This window comes from Pezoporus wallicus, unplaced genomic scaffold (genome assembly GCF_028554395.1).
Source record: "Pezoporus wallicus isolate ANWC-B61680 ecotype Strahan unplaced genomic scaffold, APGP_CSIRO_Pwel_v1 contig_6732, whole genome shotgun sequence".
Taxonomy (NCBI): domain Eukaryota; kingdom Metazoa; phylum Chordata; class Aves; order Psittaciformes; family Psittacidae; genus Pezoporus; species Pezoporus wallicus.
The window spans coordinates 1,244,180-1,266,424 of record NW_026638638.1 but is presented as its reverse complement, the minus strand read 5'-3'; the positions used below and the strand labels follow the sequence as shown (position 1 = coordinate 1,266,424).

Here is a 22,245-nt window from a genome sequence, read left to right as displayed (position 1 = left end):
GCTGTGATTTCATTGTTTGTTCTCCTCTAAATCCTCCAAGGCCTGAGCTGTCTAAGCCTAGCTCCAGATAACCACTGATAGCACCAGCAAAGCCTGGCCTGAAAACGCTTGCGAGATGGGATTTTCAAAAGCAGTGTAAGTCAGCTGGGAACAACCAGTGGCATGTGTGTACTCAGGTTCTTCAGTGTTTCTGGAAGTTCAAGCCAGGCTTGTGCTGCTTCACTGGTCCTTGCAGTTTTCAGCACAACACTTGATTTATCTGAAAGAAGACATCACAGCTTTGAAGGCTGTTTCTGTTGGATAAAGTTCCCCTTTGTTATACTGACAACACAGTGGTAGCAAAAGTTTACCTTTAAAAAGTAATCATGACAATGCTGAGATAAAAATCACACCACAAACCCCAAGTACCACCACAGTATGTGGCTCTTTCAGTCCTAATTCCTTCAAGGCATCTGACCAGATAACCACATAACAGGAGTCCCCACCCCACTACAAGCTTTGAAACAGTTGGGGTGTGAAAATTCTACAGACGTGCTTAATTCATCACTGTCACACCCAAAAGACAAATTCCAATCTAAAAGCAGAATAATTGTCCTGGTCACCCAGCTCATCTGCATATATCTGTCATGTGCTGCTCTGCAAGTGGCAAAACAGTAACAATCTGGCTCCCCAGGTTTGCACTTCATTTGGGTTTTGAGTATTTACTAGCCATTCTGAAAGACCTTCCTTCTGAATCTAGGTACAAGCAGTGCTGGTGATGAAGCCCCACACAGCAGCATGTTTGCCATAGTGTAACTGCAATGGCTTCAGAAGGTATCCCCCTACCTCCAAGAGCACTGCCCATGAATCGAGTGTGATTACAACTCTGCCTCCTGCACGCTCAGACCTACGTTACTGAGAGATACTTGCTGCTCACAGTCCTCTTCCTGTTACATGTTTCAGGGCAGGAACATATGTGGTTGTTATCTTTGTTGCTCTTATTCAAGGTAGTAAAACTTCCATAGCCATCCTGTAGTTCTGTTGTCCACATCAGCAGCACATGCACATGACATTAAATGGTCCATTCCTATCTATGCTCTGTGTCCTGGAGAAGTGATTAGGTACCACTTTAGGTTACTACTGTAACAGGCACAGGCGCTGGATACACAGATGCGCAGCAGCTCCTGAGACCAGACAGCGGTGGTCTTCCGCCTATATGGCTTTCAGTCCAAAACATTAGTTGCAGGATATGAAGCATGAAACGGTTTGGGTTGGAAGGGACCTCTAAAGGTCACCTAGTCCAGACCCCCTGCAGTGACCAAGGACACCTTCAACCAGATCAGGTTGCTCAGAGCCCTGTCCAACATGACCTTGAATGTTTTCAGAGTTGGGGAGTCTACCGCCTCTCTGGACAACCTATTTACATCGACTGAATTTGCCACTTTGTGCCTCTTGACTGAAGTTACAGGTTAGTGCCCTTGCATGTGTTAAACCTGGGCTTAACTTCTTAATATACTTTTTTTTTTTTCCTTCTTTTGGAAAACTTGATGGCAATGAAATATTCTCAAGCATCATCCTGAAAGGTGATCCATGGAGCACGCAATCTTGTACCAAGAAGCAAAGCCACACACACTCACACCCTAAAGAGAACTCTTTCATTAGGTCTGCTTTGCAGAGAGGAGTTTGCCCAGGTGAGCTTAGCCCTGATAGCTTCTGCTGGCACCCTTGTAGAGAGAACTTAATGGTGTACCCCACATTGATAGAGAGAACCCTACAGCGTACCCTGGGGACTGTGGGAGAGATCAGACCAAAAGAGGCATCAGAACAAATGAGGGAGCACGTGAGCTGCATTTCAGGCTGAAACCTCTACATCTTGAATGACTGCAGCTTCTTTACACACCTGATAGGCAGTGATGCAGATGGGAAGTAGGATTCAAAGCCATCACAGAACCTTAAAAATAGCACAGTGAAAGGCACTGGAGGTGGTGTGGTTTAAGCCCATCTGGTAACTCAGCACCATGCAGCTGTTCACTCACCTCACTCCTCTGGGCAGGATGGGGATTAGAATCCAAAGAATATAAATCCCACAAGTTAATATACGAACAGTCTAATAACTAAAGTACAGTATACTACTACTACTGCTACTGCTACTACTACCACTAACATTATTATCATTATAAATATAATAACATGGGGAGAGAATATAAAACTAAAAAGGGAAAGGAAAAAACCAATAAACACAACTGACGCATAATACAATTTCTCACCACCCACTGACCGATACCCAGCCTGACCTGAACAGCTATCTGGGCCTTCCAGGTAACTCCCCCCAGTTTATATACTGGGCATGACGTGCTGTGGTATGGAATACTCCTCTGGCAAGTTTGTGTCACGTGTCCTGTCTCTGCTTTCTCCTGGCTTCCTGTGCCCCTCCTCACTGGCAGAGCATGAGACTGAAAAAGTCCTTGATCAGGGTAAGCATTACTTAGCAACTAAACCATTGGTGTGTTATCAGCATTGTTCTCACACTAAACCTGAAACACAGCACTGCACCAGCTGCTAAGAAGGAAGAAAATAACTTTTACAGCTGAGCCCAGGGCAAGAGGACAGGAAACAAAAACGCCCAAGTGTGGAAGCTTTCTGTTCCAGCCCTGAGGGAATGACCCAGAGTCATGAGAATATAGGCCAGATATTGAAGGAAAGAATGAGAAGCAGCAGGAGCCAACAGAATATAATTTGTGTGGATAGGCTGTAGAAGCCTCTGCAGAAAGAATCACAAAACATTCTACTGAGAGAATATTTTATATTGCTGTGGGCATCTGCTGATCATCCACAAGCAGAAGTGGAAAACTGTTGAGACAGAACAAGCTACTTCAATGTAAACACCACTTTTGTTTCATAACGAGCAATGCAGTAGCATTTTGCTAACATGGATATTATTTAGGGTGATACCAATCAGTAGAACGAGAGTTATACGATTAAACAGAGCAAAGCAAAATATACTTAGTTCATCACAGGGAAAATTGTTGTTGCAAATTAGCTTCCTTAGGGAAGCTTCCTTAGGGAAGCTGCAATGATTTCCAAACTGCTTGGAGTTAGAAGGGGGAAACATTGAAGGTCACGTGGTAGACAGCACTGATGTATGGACCAAGGGATGAGCAAGCCCTTTTCTCTTTGCAACTGGGTGTATCACTGGATGCATTTTTAAAGGCATAAAAATGCTCATAAGGATTTTCCAAGTTGTTAATAGTCAGTAATGGCAAGTCAGAAGCAAGATGATAGGAGAACTGTACTACTGTACGGGTAGTGTTGAGCGTAGGACATGACGAAAGAATGGGACTTGGGGGAAGGAGAAGCCCCATTCCAGAAAGGAGCTACTGCACATGCTGAAGAGTAGCCTCTGCTTGAAGAGAAGAGCAGACAAGGACTGAAGGTCAGTAAGAGGAGTAAAGAAGTTAACTCTGAGAGTCATATATGGAGGAGAGAGTGAAAATCAAGACAAAGAGAAATGAGTGATGATGGAAAAAGGAAACACGTGTTTGTGAACAAAAATAGTTGTAGTTATAGGAAGTGTGTTGTGGAAACAGATTGCTTGTCCCAGGTGGTTAACTGTAACTGTAACCAACCATAGTATTTACAGGAAACATTTCCAAATTGCAGTCACAATGTCTTTGTGAAGTAGTAAGCACTGACAGAGGAGGGAAGCAAAGACAGAAAGATTGAAAGGCAACAGAGGAGTCTCGGTGTGGGATTAGGTGAGCACAATTCCTTGTGCTCAGCTCTGAGCTTAAGCTTTGTGTCTTCCGCTTCTGAACAAACACTGTGAGTGCCCTAGGCTCTGCTGGATCATCGTCAAATATACTTGACCACTGAAAGAAATCACTGTTTAAATCAAGGTTCAGAGTTCTGCCAAATGTACCCCAAACTGCACCCTGTCCTGGACCCTTTTGAAACAAAGGGAGCAGTGTCTTCTAGCAGCCCAAGTGCCAGGAAGCAGAAAAGGAGAAGGTGTAATTCTAGACTTGAGGCTACAATTACAGTAGAAGAAGAGAACAAATACAAACTGCTTACTGGACAGTAAGACTTGTTCCAGTTGTTGTAGTGAGATCTATTCTGGTAGCTATTCTTACCCCAGGAGGGAAATAGATGTGTATTAATAATCTCTGCATTGGTATAACTGGTAAGCTCACTGAGAAGGGAGGGAAGGAATAAGTTGCTTCAAAAAAAAACCCTATATTGATTAAAAAACAAACACCCCCCCCCCCCATACCAAAATAACTTTTCTTGGCAAAGTATCTAAATTTTTAAGACAGACAACCCACTTTTTGAATGCTAACAATACTGATTTGGTTTAAAGCTTGTTTTCACAAAATACAGCTAAAACTTTGCTCAAAGGAATACATTCCCCCCACACCTTTATTGGCAGCCAGCAGTAGGCTTTGTAGACTCAGCCCTTGGTGTGTTGTCAGCGCACACATCTGTAAAGTGTGTATGGGTACTTTACACATGATTTTCTTCCTCCCTTAATTTTGTAGCAGCAGCAGCTCTTTTTACTGTAAGTCTTTCTGGCTGCTTGTCTTATGTTTACTTGTGGGGACAATAAAGATCCCCTCACAAGAGAGGGCTGCTCTGTTGTTTCAACACTTACCACAAGTTGTTATGGGGGACAGTAAGATGATCCTACCTAGAAACTCAGTAGATACCAACATGGGTCATAACTTCACAGGCAAAGCTCAGGAGTCAGCTGTATCTTTTTCAGCTTTCTTATTGCTTGGACTATATATTACTCTTAAGCTTCGGAATTAAAAGCATACTGCAGAAACTTTCTCTAGTTAGAGTTGCTTAACTTCGGCTTTGGAGACCTGAGCTGAAAATTTATATCAAATCCTGACTTGACTCAGGCTTAGCTCCAATTTTAATTTAACAAAGTCCAAAGATCTGAATAGCTTTGCAAGATTTTGAAAAGAGTAAAAATCTCTGCCAGTACATGATCTTTAGCAGTAGTAGTGACAGAAATTAAGTCACTTTGTGGGGAAGAGGAAAACAACACATAAAGATTTATTCACAAGAATGAATCTATAACGCAGTCCTGCAATTCACAGATTATTTGGTACCACTGCATGACCATTACATGAACTCACCCCGAGGAAATCTGTCAGGCACCACTATTTGTCTTTTGTGTCTTCCCTTTGTGCAATCAGAAATGCTAGCTGCATCTAATATATTAAACATGATTTAGAAGCTACTTTGCCAGCATATTATCTGCACTGAAATTAGGATGACAAGATGGCCTGGGTTCAGCTGTAGCAGTCATTTTTCTTCTCTGGACTTTAGCCTGAGAACAGCGCTGATAACACCGATGATTTCAGTTGTTGCTCGGTAATGTTTACCCAATCAAGGACTTTTAGTCTCATGCTCTGTCAGTGAGGAGGGGCACATGAAGCCGGTAGGAAGCAGAGACAGGACACCTGAACCAAACTAACCAAAGGGGTATTCCATACCACAGCACGTCATGCCCAGTATATAAACTGGGGGGAGTTACCTGGAAGTCCCAGATCGCTGCTCCAGTCAGGATGGGCATCGGTTGGTGGGTGGTGAGCAATTGTATTCTCTTCCCTTGTTATTTCCCTTATCATCATTATTATGGGTGATAGCAGTAGTGGTTTGTGTTATACCTTAGTTACTAAACTGTTCTTATCTCAGCCCATGGGATTTGCATTCTTTCGATTCTCCTCCCCATCCCTGCGGGAGCAGGGGAAAAGGAAGAGGGGAAGTGAGTGAGTGGCTGCGTGGTTCTGAGTTACCATCTGGGCTTAAACCATGACATAAGCATAAATAAATAGCCAGTTTTAAATGATCATAGAATGTGTTATCCCAAAGGGTCCTAGAGCTTTCCCAGAATACAGATGGATAGCAGGCCAGAATAGAGTATGCTGCACAAAAGCAGGCAGAGGAAAGGAGAGAAACTTTTCACCTCAGGCCTTTGGGCAACGGGTCAGATCTCCTCCTCTCACAGAGCCCCATGAAGTTTCTCATGCCCATGCAGAGCAAGCCTGACCACCAGGGTGGAAGCTTTATATCTACTGAGCCTTCGGGAAATCACAGGGCTTAGGGCATCTTTCTGCAATTTGGACTAGTTCTTTCAATGAATTCCAGGACCAGGACATGCAATAGACTCCTACCCTACTAAGTAATGGTTTTTACATAGAGCAACACCATCAGTTATGCAAGACCAGCTGAAAATGGTGCGGATGAACCAGATTGCCAGTTACAAATATGCATGTATTGTAAGTTAATTTAAGGGACAAGTTGGGCCATCTGCAGGAAGTGTTCTGTAGATGACTGTGTCCTCTATCATGACAGATTTAACCAGAAACAGTCTTTGTAAAAGTGAACATCAAACGTAATGTCAGAAAATCTTTCATCTTCTTGTCTGTGACAGCAAACCGTGAAGTAGGAAAAAGCAGCGAACTCCACAGGTGTGGGCGACAGCTAATGCTGACATAGCTGTAACGTAGTCAGGGGTTAAATTAAAAAGTCCTTCTGATTATCATATAATTTCCCCCATTGCCCACAAACCACTTCCTTTTCTACTCATGAATTCTTTCCCATCTTCACAGTAGACAGAAGGCTGGTGCCTCTCTGTCAGGCAAGCATGAAGTTCGTTGCTCTAACTTTCTGTGTCCTCTGCTTTCAGTTTGAAACCCTGTATGGTGAGTACTCTTTTGGATTATTCTCTTTGCAGTAGATGTCTCTATGGGATAGAACTCACCCAGTGATGGGAGACAGTAAATGAGCCATAATAGCAAGGGTTGGAGGAACAGAGGTAACTAAGGCAAACAGCTGCGAAAAGACTGCTCTCAACTTTAATGCCGCTAGAGTTGGTGTGAAGAGAATTCCTGCCAGCACAGGGCATTTGCTTTGAAACGGAACAGTACACTTTTTCAATGTTTATACCTTTTAGCTCATCTGCTCAGTGTTATCTTCTAGCTGTTTAGACTGTAATGCTCCCACCAGCTTCCCTTGCTGGGCATTATGTCTTATAGCAGCATGAGAGTAAATGGTTTAATAAGGGAAGCCAGGTTATTGATATTGAACCTGCTCTTGTCTGGGTAGGGAATTTTTTTACTATTAAAAATCTGTATAGCATGGGAGAGTGGAAGAGCTTGTTTTGATGCAGGCTTGAAACACAGATGACTTAAAAGGAAGTGTAGCATCCCTAATGCTGTGTTGAGAAGGCACATGGTGACAGCACTGATCTTAATCCAGCCACAAACATGGCTGTAGCATTTTACAAGAGTCAGTGTTTTATCACAGCTACACAAAGTAAAATATCAGAGCTCACATTTATCTGTAGCCTCTCTGAACCTCCCCTATTACCAGGCAGGCACGGCAATACAGATAATATCTGATTAAGAAGAGTCTCTTTTTTATTGTAAGTATACTTCCCAAGGGTTTAGTATGATGCATCACCTAAGTAAGACCTGAGATTTAGTGCACACTGTTACTAAGCACCATCTGAACATGTTCCCTTGAAGGTCATGCCAAAGGCTATCAAATATGGTTGCTTCTGAAATTCTAGTGATGTAGGATGGGTTTCAAGTCCCCCTGTAGAATTTAAGTACTCCTGAGGTTTCATACAGAATTTAAGCTTTCATTTGAATAAAAACCAGTTTCCAGATCTTCAGGCAATGCAGATACCCTTCTGAAGGTTAACTAATACAGCAATAGTATACTGAGTTTTCAGAGAGATTGAAATGATGGGTGAAATCACAGGGGAGGAGGATGGTGATCATTATCTCTGAAGGGACATGAGCTGCTCCTTTTCTCCTTGAAAAGTTATTCTTAAATCTGCTAACAAAAAACCCTATAAGTTCTGTTAAATATTTCTCAGCTAGTCAACTGAGCAGGTATACTCGACCAATATGCTTTTACATGTGTCTGAAGCTATCTAGCTAGGCCATTCCTAGTGGGAAGAAATAGGCTGCATTTTAAGGGTGCAATCAATTGTGCTATCTGGTACCAGCATTTCTCCCTTCTTTTTCCCTTTCTCCATATATGGTGGATAGGATTTGATCAGGGAGCTGAGGAGAGGAGATTGCAGGAGAAAGAGCCTGCCTGTAACAAGAATTGTATCTATCTCTCAACTGTTTTACATTACAGTGCTTCCAGTATAAAAAGTACTAATTATTATCATTCTTGCTCAAAAGAAAAGGACTGTAAAAGATCAGCTCCATGTATGACACATTAGTCATTTAGAGAACCAGCCAGCACTTCAGAGAGCTCTCAAGCACTATGATGAATTTCTGGGAGCAAAAGGAGAGCAATATCTGAGATTTTGTTGGTTTGATTGATTGGTTGGGTTGTTTGTTGTTTTGTGTTTTGTTTTTTGTTTTTTTTTGACTAAGTGATTATAAGCCCTACTTGTGACTTGTGGATAGGGTTTTTATCAATGTAAATAAGTCACAGAAGGTGATGTATGTGTGTATATGTGTATTATGAGTTTATATCCTAGTTGTGATAAAGAAAGTGCTGTAAGAACATGGAGACTCTCTGGTGCCTGCAGAGAAACACAGGCAATGGGGTTTGGGAGTACAGAGCTGTAGGATTCTATAGCACTTGAGGCCCTTGCTATGAAACATTGCACATGAGCTTTTGCATGCCAACATTTGCAAAGCATTATTACTGTTACCCACAGATGTCCTGTTCCCAATATAGGAGGAAATCATGGTCATTTCTCAGAAGGGTGTCTGAAATATTATCAACAATGGTTGCTGTGTCAGTGATATGTTTTATAAGAGTTTCTTTATTTCACAATATATGTTATACCATACAAATCATTCAGATTATAAATGGCTTCCTAGAGTAATTCTGTCCATTACTTGCTTTGCCCAGAAGCACGGCTTTCCTCTCTTATTCCTTGATTCTTAAAAGCTAAGAACATGTTAGTTTCAAGCATATGACTAATGACACTGAATTGACACTGTCATCTTTCAGAGGACCTTGAAAGGTCGAAGCTATAGCAACTTTAAAAACTGTGTGGTTTCATTACGCATTTGTTTTTAACAAAAGAAATGTGTTTGGTTTAAAGGCAAGGTCTGCACTCTTCTTGCTCACCTTCAGAGGCAAACACACCCAAGTGAAATTATCCTCTTCTTTTTCATCAGCTGATTAGTTTTCTGAGAGCTGGGGCAGGTGAAACAAACAGCAAGAAAACCAAGCAGGAATATTCTATTCCCCTACCCTACAGCCAAGGTTTAAAATTAATCAAAAGTGGGTTTTAAACTTCTGTTAGGACAAAAATGCGTAATGGATGTTTAAAATTGCACTGGCTCTGCCAAAGAGCAACCAGAAAGCTCAAAATCACAATCCCACTAAAACAAAAATAACCTGCCTCCCACTGGTCTTAGTGTACACTCACACTATCATAGAAATGCCCAAACCTCTGCCAAAGGGCTTTCACGCTGCAGTAAAGATGAAACCAAGACAGAAATGTACATGACTGTAAATACACACATACATAAAATGTGCACACACACTCTTTCATAGTTTGACATAGCAAGATGTTACTTTCATACACATGTTCATCTCTTGGATTCACATCTGAACAACAACATTTGTCTTGACACTCTGCTTCACATGAGGTGAGCCAGGAACAACTCTATGCAACTCCACAGTGTGACACTGCTATGAAATGAATAAAAGATTTTCTTATTCTTGTCTCAAAACCTTCATATGTGGTTGAATTAGCTCCTTTATGAAAAATACTAAAAAGGAACCTTGCTGCCAAATCTAAGCAGCTTTACTCCTGACCCAGTGGAGGTTCTTCTGCTCATTTTCAGCAATACTGTGATGTAGTCTTTTATCCACCTGTTTTTTTTTTGAGGTGACTATTAGGAAGGTTTAGTGAGCAAATCTCTTTATATTACTGGAAGTTTAAATTCCAGTTTCTTATCTCCCATCCCACTAAATGTACATTTATACTGACTGTAACTTAGCAGATGACATCCCAAATGTGTCTGGTAATTAACTACAGAGTGTTACAGGCCTGTATGACCATCCTAGGATTGAACCCTCACAAATGGGCACAGGAGAACAGCAATCAGGCACAGGGAAGGGGGAATAAGCCACCTTTTAGTATGCAGTGAGGGCATTCAGATTAGGAGCTGATACAGTACAGCTAGTGAATTGGAAATTCATAACAGATCTCACCCATTGTGGTCATCCATGTAGATGGTTTTGTGTTTTAATCTCAGGCATCGTTGATCTCATTGTAAAATGCGGTCCCTTTATACTATGCTAAGCACACTCACTTGTTTCAGAGGAATACTAATTGTGTCACATGTGCCAAAATGCTCATTCAGAGAAACACATTGCTGAGTCTTTCTTGAGAATAGACTGTTAAGGCTTCTTGGCCTGAGAGAATACAAAATGATCTTTCAGCTTGCCACAAGGTCGCACGAACTACATGCTTAATGACCTCTCTCTGCCCTTTTCCATTAAAAACAAGGATTAAAACCATGATCTCTGACAAACATTTTAAACCACCTGCTATGAAAGGGCAATTTCATTAGCTAACAGCAAAATATAGCTATTCTTAGGGACAGAGAAATTAAATTCAAAGCTGTTACTTCACAGAGAGCAAGGTAGCCCTGCACTCCTCTGGGGTGCTGGGTGAATATAGCACTGCTTGCCTCTGTAGCTGTCCTGACAGAGCCCCACCTGCCTCTCAGACAACCAGTGACAAATGTAGAGGTCTCAGCTACAGGTGGATGCTTCTCAAGAGTATCAGGTTGGCTTGCACATTCACCATGCTCCCTAGCTTCTGCTGTATCAATACAGTTTTTTTCTTCCCTAAATAATGTGTCTGCTGCTGAGCAGAATTTAAAAGGTATACGTTGCCAAACTACATGCCATTAAACTACAGAGCATTTTAAAAGACCTTTACTTCAAATGCTATTCTCATAGCAGCTGTTTTCTCTCACCATGCAACATGCAAGTCATCAAGAACTGTTTATTAGACCTTTGCTTTCAGCTTTTCACACTATATGCCATTATGAGGGCTCACACTTTCTGTGTCTGTGCATTCAGTGTATCTAGAGCTCTATCTCACTGTGGCGAAGACGAAGCTCTGTTTCACTGTGGTGAGATGTGTGTTTTATCTGTCTTATCTTCACACCAGTGGTATAAGATGCCAAATACCCCTTCTGTTATGACACACTTATATAGTTGTTGCTGAATTAGATAAGGGTGCTGACCATGCACAGTAAACCAGGAATATGATAACTAGGAGAGAGTAAATCAATCAAAAAGAGGTAACAGTTGCTACTGCTTTCCAACTGAGCATCACAAAGCATCTTCCAGAAGTCCATTAGCTTGTGTGTCACACTAAAAATATTTTAAACAAGTATCATTCATTGCAATGCCTTTGCCAGTGGTAGTAATTGGGGAGCAAGAATTCAAAGAAGGAAAAAGCATGGACACTAAAAGATTGGCTCTGTTCAGAAAGAGATGAGAGCATACAGAAGTACCCAAATGAGAATAATCTGTTCCTGTGCATATGCAGGCTGGATGTCAAAGATAACAGGTGCCTTGGAAAAAGGATTATTTCTACTGGGTAATCCTGTGTGACACTTGACACAGTTGGGGACTTTGTGTGGATCTAGACTACCGATATAGCAGTATCAACAAGAATAGGATGGTGCATCAAAGTGTTTAAATATTGGCCCTGTATTTCCTTAACATCATAAAATCCTGATGTAGGGTGTATTTCAACCTCAGCAGTTTCTGAAGAACTTACTCAGGTTACCAGAAAACAGAAAAAGCAGATAACAGGGTTTTTTCTACTTGTGTACTGAGCTGTACCTTGAATTTTAGGGCACCACAAAAATAAAATTTCCTAATAAAACCCTGTTGGGCTGTGTTATGCTGCCAGTACTGACATACAAACCATTTCAAAGCAGTACATGCCACCAATGCAGCCAGAAAATTCCACTTCCAGTACAGTGGGTTGTGAACCACTTGTCTTCTGTAACGGAGGCTGCTTATGCACAATAGACTGAATGCAGTTTGATAATCATGAAGGGGAAAAACTGCTGAAAAAGGAACAGAACTGTAAGCATTACCTGAATATTTTTTTGCTGTATGTACTGGAGCATCTTCAAGATATGCATTCTGGATGTGCCATAAGATGTTTTGGTACAGTGTTGAGCAGTGGGGGAAACAGAAAGAACATAGACCAACATGAGCACTTTAGTTTGGAAGCAAAGTATAATTCTGGCTCAGTGCAGATTCTGGATTCATAAGAAGTGAAAAAAAAATGCTTTTTTATTTGGGGGCAGATTTCCTTTGGGGGAAATTTTAGTTTCATCTTGGCTTCTATTTATGAATTAAGTCTATCACTTTCCTGAGGTGTTTTAAGAATTTGTAAATGCTATATGTATAATCAGTAACAATTCGTACCTATTGCATTGTCTTTCTACTGTGTTTTTCCTACTTCCTATTTTTCCCATTTATCACATCATAAGATTCTATAGTGTAGCACAGACAGGATGAGATAGGCTAATGAAACAAAGTGGAAAATAACTTCAGCATGTTAACATTGCATGGCTCAGCTTCTGTTCCTGCATCTCTCTTCTTGAATATTAAACAGAAAACTATTCTGTATTTTTCAGGATCAGACAGCTGCTCGTCAAGACCGTGCAAAAATATAGGTAAGATACATGCATAATTTGTTTAATGGTTTAAAATGCCTTTCTAGATCAGAAAATACTGACCTCAAATGAAAAAGTAGTAATTCTTTTACAGCACACTTTAACATATTTTTGTCTGAGGGAGTTTCTCATGCTATTGGTTGCTGATTTACAAAGTCAAACTGTGAGGTAGCAGGAGGTGGTTGGTCAGTTTGTTTTCTTTATCTTCTCCAATAAATTTGCCAAATGAGATTTGCACAATGTCTCAAAGGTTTTAGACAATTTTGGGGAAGGTCAAACTTGATTTTTTGATTGCATGTAGGTACATGCACACAGAGATATTTGTCTTCTACTCCTCCCATTTTGTTAGTAATAAAGGTGCTATGGCCATTTAAATAATTAGGTTTAAACTTCATGTTATGCCTGTGACCACTATCTACTCTAGAAAAGAAAGATATGTCTTGTGGTTAATGCACTTCTGTAGGAGTTTGGTGTTTACATCCCATTTCAAGTTTTCAGCTACATCATCAAACTTGTGGGATAGCCAGCCCAAAGTGTTGTGGTGAATGATGTTAAATCAAGTTGGCGGCTGACCACAAGTGGTGTTCCCCAGGGCTCAATATTGAAGCCAGTTTTGTTATGTTTATAAATAATCTGGAGGAGTGAGTGGATCGAGTGCAGCCTCAGGAAGTTTGAAAATGTCACAAAGTTGGGTGGGGTGTTGACGTGCTTGAGGCTCTACAGAGGGATCTGGACAGGCTGGATCAATGGGCCGAGCCCAACTGTATGAGGTTCAAAGAGGCTGAATGCCAGATCACAATAAGCTGTGAATTCAAAGAGGCTGAGTGCCACTTGAATCACAATAAGCCCATGCAACACTATATAGGCTTGGGGAAGAGTGGTTGAGTCACCATCCCTGGAGGTATTTAAAAGATGTGTAGATGTGGCTTTTAGGGATGTAGTTCAGTGGAGGATTTGGCAGTGCTAGATTAATGATTGGACTGGATGATCTTAAAGGTCTTTTAGGTCAACCCAAACGATTCTGTGGTTCTATGATCATTAGGGTGCAAAATATTAATCATAAATCAGAGATGATAATTTTTGTCCCACCTTGTTTTAGGATAATCCATCTGAGGCAAGGATTATATGTCCATATAGTGTTTTGTCCAAGGCGGCCTTTGAACATTCTCAAGTAACTCACTGATCCAATGCTAACAGTGACTCTCCAGCCTTACAGTGGACAATAGGCCAGGTCTTATTTATTTTCTCAGTAATGCCTGACATGACCAGAATAATGCACTGGTATCTCATTGTACAGACTGCTTTCCACAGCCAGACTATTCTGAGTACCTACATGCCTTAAGTTTCAATCACATGGCTCACTTGCTTTGTTTAAATGAGTTTCTTAACATTTTTAGGGATTCTTTTCATTGCTATGTGAGTGACTATACTTATAGTTTTCATGTCTTCAGATCAGCCTCATGTCTCTGACTCCCAAATGATGGTGGAATTTGAAAATGGAAACTTCAGGTTCATATTCCCCAACCCCAAAAATGTGAGTGAATTCAGCATGACCCTCTTCAAAGGGCATGAAAAGAAGGAGATCTGTGCACTCCATTTGAGTGAGGGGAATGTTATCCCCAAGAGTAATGTCACCTACTGTCAGACAATGCATTCAAAAAGCAGCACCACTTTCATCCTCAAAAATCTGGAAAGAAAACACATGGACATGTATACCTACTGCCTGGAGAAGTTCTTACCCCCTCCTTATATAGAGTGCCGGCTGAAGGAAACCTATTTGTACATCCAAGGTAAGTTTACTTCTCTTCTCCCCTCACTTCAGGCTACTGATAAGCAGACATTGGACATAGCTATGCTGCAGTGAAAAATGTGATTAGATTTTGCACAGATATTTCTAAGACAGTTTAAGATTACTTAGCAGGGGGCTGGTCACAGTGGAGCTGAGTTGGCAGATTGCTCAGTGGGACCTCTCCATAGTTATTCATCTTCTTGGGCAGGCTTTGTAGGCCATGCTGAGCTCTGCATGGTGCTGTGGAAGCTAGCGAAACATCTTCTGGAGTATTGCAGTCCCACCTTTGCCTGCAGCACAAATTTCCCATTGTTCTTTTTACAGGCTGCTGAGTGTAAATGTTAAGATTATTTCTAGCCAGAGGAAAAAAAATCTATCCTGGGAGCTATCTTTATGTGCCTGGGATAAGAAAAACCCCAACAACTAAAACACAAAACAGCTGTCAAATATCTGTGCTAGTAGTGGTATTTGGAACTCTGACGCCACACTGATGTGAAGATTATGTTCACCTCTCTGAAGCAGGCCTTCAAGTTTATAGCCTTTTTAGACCAGAAAAGATTGACAGCTGCTGAGGATTTTTTGCATTTTACAATGAAGGGCTTGGACTAACTTCAAAAGACTCACTATATAGGCTTTAATTTTTAATTGCCTAACACTCAGTGACTCTTTGGTATATTAAGTGAAGAGAGTTAATACTGGCTTTGCTCATACCTCTTCTTGGTTCTCTGTATAGTCCAGTTGCAACATGTTACTGCCTGTTGCCCTTCCCTTGCTATCTTTTCCTACCTCTTAACACAAGGACTAAACAAAGATAAAAGCTAAGGCTACAGTTATGTGGTTGGGTCAAATTATCTCTCAGCCTTCTCTAAACGTAAACCAGCTCTCAGAATTAAGATGTGGCATCCCTTTTTGTCTGCAGTGTTTCCCAAAGCTGTACATTTCCATTTTTATAGATAGCCAGATGTTCATAGCTATTGCCAGATATTTCATGCCCTAGCATATTTTCTCCCTGATCTGGGCAAGGGCAATCTTGTGTCCGTCAGCTTGCCTTCCTATCCAAACATGACTGCCTTTCTTTTGTCTATGCTGCCTTTTAAATCACCTGTAGTATTCACTGCATGTAAGCTTTGCTCATCTGAAATACCATCAGGCTCTCAGACCTGGTTTGGTTTCTTTTCAGTCTACACTTTCAGCCCTGTGTACCAACAGTTTCACCCTTCCTGGGAAACTGTAATGTCCTGCTTCCTGCAGAATACACACTTCCAAGGTGGCTTTTCACCTCAGGAAAATCCTTCTCTAGAGCTCACTTTTGCTACGGCATTAATATGAAGGGAAGAGGGGAAAAAATTTGGAAAGTTAACTTGGGTGGTGGTGGGGGGGGGAGGAGGAAGTGAATACAAATTATCAGTAACGACTTTTTTTGCCTCCCCAACTTCAGATAAGGAGGATTGCATTTCAATGGGACTCACACCATGGATAATTACTGGCCTGATCACGTTTGCCATGATTTCTTGTGTCTGTTGTGTCATAGCCTGCTACCTTTGGAACAAGGTAAGCAAGTCTATGAGATTCTGCAGGACCCTCCTTCCAAAGGTCATGGATGGGGAACTTGGTTTAATGAGATTTAGAACATGGGACAGGCACATACTCACTCAGCACATGATGTGGTTTTTGACAAAGAGGCTGAGTTGTTAATTTACCCCTGGAATTCAGTCATTCAGCAGCTCAGATTTAATTTTTCTAAGACAGAATTGCTTATTAATTTAAAGAGCTGGGAATCAAAGGAAAGAGAGGAAATGCTGCACAGGTCAGCAAAATTACCTTGGTAACCAATTCACCTGATTGTTTTCTTCAAGAAGGGGAAACAAATCATCAGTGGAGCAATTCCAGCACTGTTTTGGAGCAAAAGCACTTAAACAAAGAACCAGTTGGCTCAGGGAAGAGACCATGGACATTCATTATTCTTTTGGACAATGTGTGTTTTTCATTTTCAGTTTGTTTTATTCCAAGTTTCCTATGTGAGTGCCTGTCTCTTCTGACTTAAATATTCCCACTGAAAACAGTGGGAGTAACTGCCCTACTTAAACAATAAAGGCAGATGTGGCAGAGGTCAGCGACCACAATGACCACAAATTATATTCATGGCATTTTCTCTCTGTTGGCAGAATCAGCAGTGTGAATCCAAGTCCCATGAGTACAACAGTGAATACATGCCCATGGCAGCAGTGAATGCAGCTAAAACCCCAAGAATCTAAGGTTGTCTTAAGCCTAGCTGTAGCTCTGCTTCTACCTATTGCACGGCTTTCTCTGGGAGGGAAAGGGCTATGTCTCCCCTTGATCCTAGGTGGGTGGGTGAGCAGATGAGATTGTTGCAATGGCTTGATAATGGAGTTCATGCTGCCATGTAGCAGGCAGCTGAAATGGAAAGCAAGATCTCTGGAAATCTTTTGAATCAGAATGGTGGGCTGGTTCCTAGAAAGGCAACTGCTTCACATCAGTGCACAGTAATGAACTTATGCGCGAGGAAAAGATGTGAAACTGTCCCATTCAGACTCTTCAGATGATGGGTGGTACCCAGCATATCTCTGGGGAAGTGATTTACTAGATTTACTGCGTTTCCTGGCTAAGGGCAATAATCTGTAGAGAATGAGGAACTTCCAAGCTACTTAAGCCTTGAATACAGCACAAAATAAGAATCTGGACTGATTCAGAAGTTTGAGGGTTGCATATAACTAATTCTCCATTCTTATTCCAGGTATAAGTTGCTTGTGGGATGGCGATTCTGGCATCAGGTTTCCAGCTACTTGAACCTGGACAAAGGGAAATCAGCATTTCCTCACCTTTCCCAGCCTCCCTGAGATCTCATGATGGTCCTTGGCTCAGCCATGAGACACCCACTTTAGTACTGTTCTGAGCTGTGTTTGGTCGAGGCTTGTGTGCCTAGAGCAAAACTGGCTCATTGCCTGATCCACTGACTTGTACATGGAGCGCTAACAATGTGTTAAACATGCCAGCTTTTTAGTTGAAGAACATGTAGTGAGTTTGCTTTAAAATAGATTTGTGTAGTACTGCTACAGAGGGACCTTTTATTTTCTACAGTCTCATTTATGATAAATTTTCCACCAGGGACAAAATAAAAAACCTACCTCCAATGCCACTCATTGTGGCACAGCCGTGAAGCACTGTCCGTGTATTGCATATGCTCTTTTGTTAGGGCTAGCTTAGTATGTTCGTATCAATTCACTACGCTGGGAGAGTGTGGAATGCACACATACTCTCCTGCACCAAGCCATGGGACAGCAGGGGAACAAAACCTGAGAGAGCACAGCAGAGACTTCACTGTGACATGGTACCTCAGGTGTGCGCAGCTGTAGTTTTCAAATTCATGCTATCAATACGTCTTTGGCATGCACACCTTGGGACTCCTTGTATTTAATTTAATTAAATTCTGAATTCCTGTAATAACAGAGGAATGTATTACAAGAGGAATATATTGCAAGGCTGCAATTGTTCTTTAAATCAGTTCAAGCCTCCAAGATCCGTCCCTAAACTGGGAGGCACAGCCTCTCCTCTTGACATGTCTTGCAGCACAAATATAACACAGTCCACAAGGCCAGTGTATTCATGGACTCTGCATTGCAATTATCCCCCTCTCGTGGTTTGACATAAAGCCTTTACCATTTCCCTGGTGGGTTCAGGGGTTGCTTGACCTGCCTCAAATTGCTCAGAGCCTTCAGTATGAATGAAAGGATCAATCCTTCATGCTCCTTGTGAAATCTGTCAAAACTCTGACCATAAATGACCAGCTGGGAATCCCAGCCTGCCTGTTGCCAGATACTGTTGGGCTGCTGGAAGCAGATCAGTGCATTGATTTTGAGTATCTCTGCAATTCATTATGAAAACAAGTATCAGTCAGAGGACGCTATTGTGAAAGATACATAGCCTGCTTGTCTGGCAAACAGAAGGCTGATTTCAAATTTGATAGGGCAAACAGGGATTGACAATGAAGAGAACGTAAGCTGGTATGTCTGGAACAGGGTTTTCCGTTACAGACACCTAAATTCTAAGAAATATTGTAGAGGCAGGGTGCAAACTGTTAACTATGACTTTAAGCAAAGGGGAAATGACTAAAGCATCAAGTGAAGTGGCGACTGCAAGTTTCACAGCCAGTACCCTGCTTAGAGAACTAGCTCCTAGGCAGAGATGTAGAGGGGCACCTTGGTATGCTGGGTAACATCATTACATTCTCTCCTGTCCTTCTGCCACATAACCTTTGCCAAATTACTTGAACTTCCCAGCAAACAGAACTTTCCTCTGTACATCCACAAATACACTGATTTCACCATTTAAAAACTATTCCTGGAAGCATTGCCTTTGAAAATTATTGGTGAAAATAACTAGCTAACTTCTACTGCCCAAGAGAAATGCCGGTTGCAAGATACTGTGTGACAGAGGAGAGTCCTATGGCCTGGAACCATTCACCAGACTGAGAAGGATTTTCATGGAATAAAGAGCTTCTGAAAGAGAGAAAAACTTGAGGTTTGCCTTGAGACGCTGCTGGATAAGGGACAAATGATGAAAGTCTGAGCAAGGTAGTTCAAAACACATTCTGCTCTGGAGAGATAAATGATTTATACTCATTGTAACAAAGCTTTTTGAAATCTCAGGTTCTGTCACTGCTTTATTTTTGGAAAAAGATTTTTATTTTTAATAAACTGTTTTCTTCTTATGCCACATTTGTCCATAAGAAAGTTCATGCATGCATGCTGTGTTAAAGAAATAAGCTCTATAAAATCCACAGTGCAATGGGGAGAGAGTACTGGGCAATTTATCCCTGAATAGCAGCTTAATGGGAAACAGGAAAAAGACTAAGGAAAAAAAAAGAAACCAAAGAAACCCACAACAAAAAAACCACTGAAAAAGTTAAAACCAAAAATGTTTATCTTTTCCAATGCACCGAAGCAATGACACTGTTTGGATCCGCTTGTTTCATTTTATTTTTAAGATAAAGCCTTTTTCTGTATCGTCCCATCCCTTCTGTATTTTTTTTTTAATCCCCTATGCCAGAAACAGATAATGTTCACAATTATTTTTGGACATTTTTCAGTTTCTTTCTGCCATTCTTCAATACTTCAAAATCAAAAGAAGATAAAGGATGGCAGAATGAGAAAAAAAAACCAAAAAACCTGTGAAAAAAGTCACATGAGCTGAGGGTATAGACTGTGTGACAAGAAAGCATTAAGATAAAGGAAAACAAATAAGGAGTCAATAAGAATAAACAAAAAAGCCTGATATTCTAACAGGACAGCATTTCAAAATGTAAAAGCTCTCTTTGGAAACTTCCAGATTAGGGAATAGACTATTTTAGCAGGAAAATAATCAAATAAGAGTATTTCAGCCAACTCTTCTACAAAATCCACTTTCAAGACAAGCAGAAATATGAGTAATGTCCAAATAACCTCCGGGAAATCAGAGTTTTGAGGGTAAAATAAACTACTAAGACACAATCTCAACCTATGCTTTCTCTGTGTGCTACATAATGGTTTAGTGTGGGGAGTGATACGCCACGTTTAGGACTGTAATGCGAAGTTTACAATTATAGGACAGTCTGTAAGGAGGGTTCTACAATCTGTCCCTCTCCATCTTTGTCCTCTATTGCTTTGTGGGGAACATGACTGAAAAAGTATTTTGGCTTGGGCTTTTCCAGGAGCTGAATCCCTAATAACAGTATTCTTGTAAACCCAGTTTCTGTCTTACAACATGAAACATAAGATTTAGGATCAGTAAATGCTTTCATCCTTTCAGATTTATCATTGCTATAAGTCACCCCCCACCTATTTACACTCAGTAATGCTCTTCAGATCTTCCCAGTTCATGCCAGCATGGAGTGTATGAAGTCAGTAAGTCAGTAAACCAAATAGGTATGTATAGCAAAGAACAACTCAATCTTCTTGAAGGTTAAGACTTGAAGTAAAAATGTGCAACTTGAGCAAAATTAATCTTGCTGAACAGGTACAATGATCTAAAGTGAACAGGTGAAAGATGTTAAGGATGACAACTACAGCTACTCAAAAATTTAAGGAAGGATGAATGACAAGAATATCATCATTTTAACACCTGCATAGCTTGAGATGGATTGAAATCCAAACCTCAGTATGTATTTTATGAAATTTTCTTCCCAGCCTGAATTATGAACCCAAATCTGAATGCTTGTGGAATTTAATGATTCGATTTAAGATTGCAGTTTCCTAGTCAATATATAGCACTAGCGAATGAAATGACACTATGAAACGCTGTGGTCTCTTTTCCCTTAGTACAGGTATTTCTTTAACTTCAGAGTTCAAGTAGTTTTAAATTCTGTCATACTTCTTACAGACTTCGACAAAGTTTATTTAACGCTGGGGAAAAAAGGCTCTCGAACTAGAGTAAATCAAACAAACTAATTGAAATGTGGATCTGTACTGAAGATACTGTACACTGCTATTCATAAAATGTTTTACACTGTGGAAAGTGACTTATGCATTTGAATCTATAAGTTTCATGCAACACAGCATCCATGCAACAACACATCCACGCAACACAACAATAATAAAAGTGGAAAAAATACAGGTCACTGAAATGATTTAGCAGTCCCTACTAACCCAATTGGTACGGACTTCTGTCCATTCAAAGACTACTGGGGAGCTGGATCTAAGTCCTTGCCTTTGGTTTGACTTTAACTTCAATGAGACATTCTGTATACCCACGTCCCTTGAGTGGTCCAGTCCATCATTGCTATAGTAGTCTACCCTGTATTAAAAATTTCCCATTTCTTTGAGAGGTAAAATGTTGAGGTTTTTTTATTTATGTGCTATGACTATGAGTTCAATTCAGTGTGTGTGTGTGGGGGGGTGTTGAAGAAGAGGGAGGAACAGGAAAGATTAAACAGCTTTTCTGGCAAAATGAATTCGACAGGTATGAACTGGAGATATGAAGAAGAGGCCAGAGGGTGAACTTCATCTAAATGATTATGCTTAAGCTATTTAATTCCTCCTGGGAGTCATAAGATCTTGTATGTCATAAGATCAATTTTTAAAGAGAGATAAATCAACTCTGATTATCAACAAGAAAGATTTAGCTGCTGCACATATCAGGCATAATCATTTTTAAAAGTTGCAAAACATTAACAACTTTGAAATACTGAACATCTTCCAAATACTAAATCCTGTATCAGTCCTCCCAGTTTTTAGTACACTTTTGGCAAAACCATCACCAATGATATTTCATCCTCTGTCCCAGTGCATTGCAGGAGCGAGTTTCACTGCAGCTTATATAGTTTGTTGCCATCTCTCAGAATTGAGGCCAGGATTTAATGTCTGGATTGTGCAAAGGCTTGCAAGGGAATATTCCTTTTCCCCCTGTTGTGAAGACACAACATTTGCTGCCCTAGGGTTCTTTCAAAAAGATATTTGAAACACTGAGAAAAGCAGAAATTATGTTACTACCAGCTGGTGAGAGCAAGAGGGAGCACACTGCCTTCCAAAGGCGGCAGTTCAGTTGAACAGAAACTATGGAGTATGAGAATGCTGCACAGACTTTTCAGGCCAAATTTTGGGGAGGAAGCTCAAAACTGGGATTCTGAGACATTTTTCTGGTTACTTTTCTGCATAAATGTAAAGTACTTGTGCTAGTCTATTCAATCAAATAATTTTACATTTGTAAGACAAAAAGAATGACAGGATTTGCTCATTAAGACTTTTGGCCCTGAGTGAAACAGGATATTGT

The 22,245-nt window shown here is 40.8% G+C and overlaps 1 protein-coding gene and 1 long non-coding RNA gene across 2 annotated transcripts in view; one reads left to right on the top strand and one right to left on the bottom strand.

Moving 5' to 3' along the window:
• LOC130600426 (uncharacterized) overlaps positions 1-22,245 on the bottom strand; it is a 100,809-nt gene that overhangs the window by 8,344 nt on the left and 70,220 nt on the right. The window lies entirely within an intron of this gene.
• LOC130600424 (inducible T-cell costimulator-like) lies at positions 14,108-19,282 on the top strand. The gene is made up of 4 exons (XM_057411745.1): positions 14,108-14,482; positions 15,920-16,032; positions 16,647-16,737; positions 17,237-19,282. The coding sequence occupies exons 1-3, from the start codon at positions 14,134-14,136 to the stop codon at positions 16,734-16,736; spliced, it is 552 nt and encodes a 183-aa protein (XP_057267728.1). The 5' UTR covers positions 14,108-14,133; the 3' UTR covers position 16,737; positions 17,237-19,282.

Coding starts and splice junctions, on each gene's coding strand:
- LOC130600424 (XM_057411745.1), top strand. CDS start 14,134: ATGTCTTCAGATCAGCCTCATGTCTCTGACTCCCAAATGATGGTGGAA. Junction 14,483..15,919: donor AACCTATTTGTACATCCAAG/GTAAGTTTACTT, acceptor CCCCAACTTCAG/ATAAGGAGGATTGCATTTCA. Junction 16,033..16,646: donor CCTGCTACCTTTGGAACAAG/GTAAGCAAGTCT, acceptor CTCTGTTGGCAG/AATCAGCAGTGTGAATCCAA.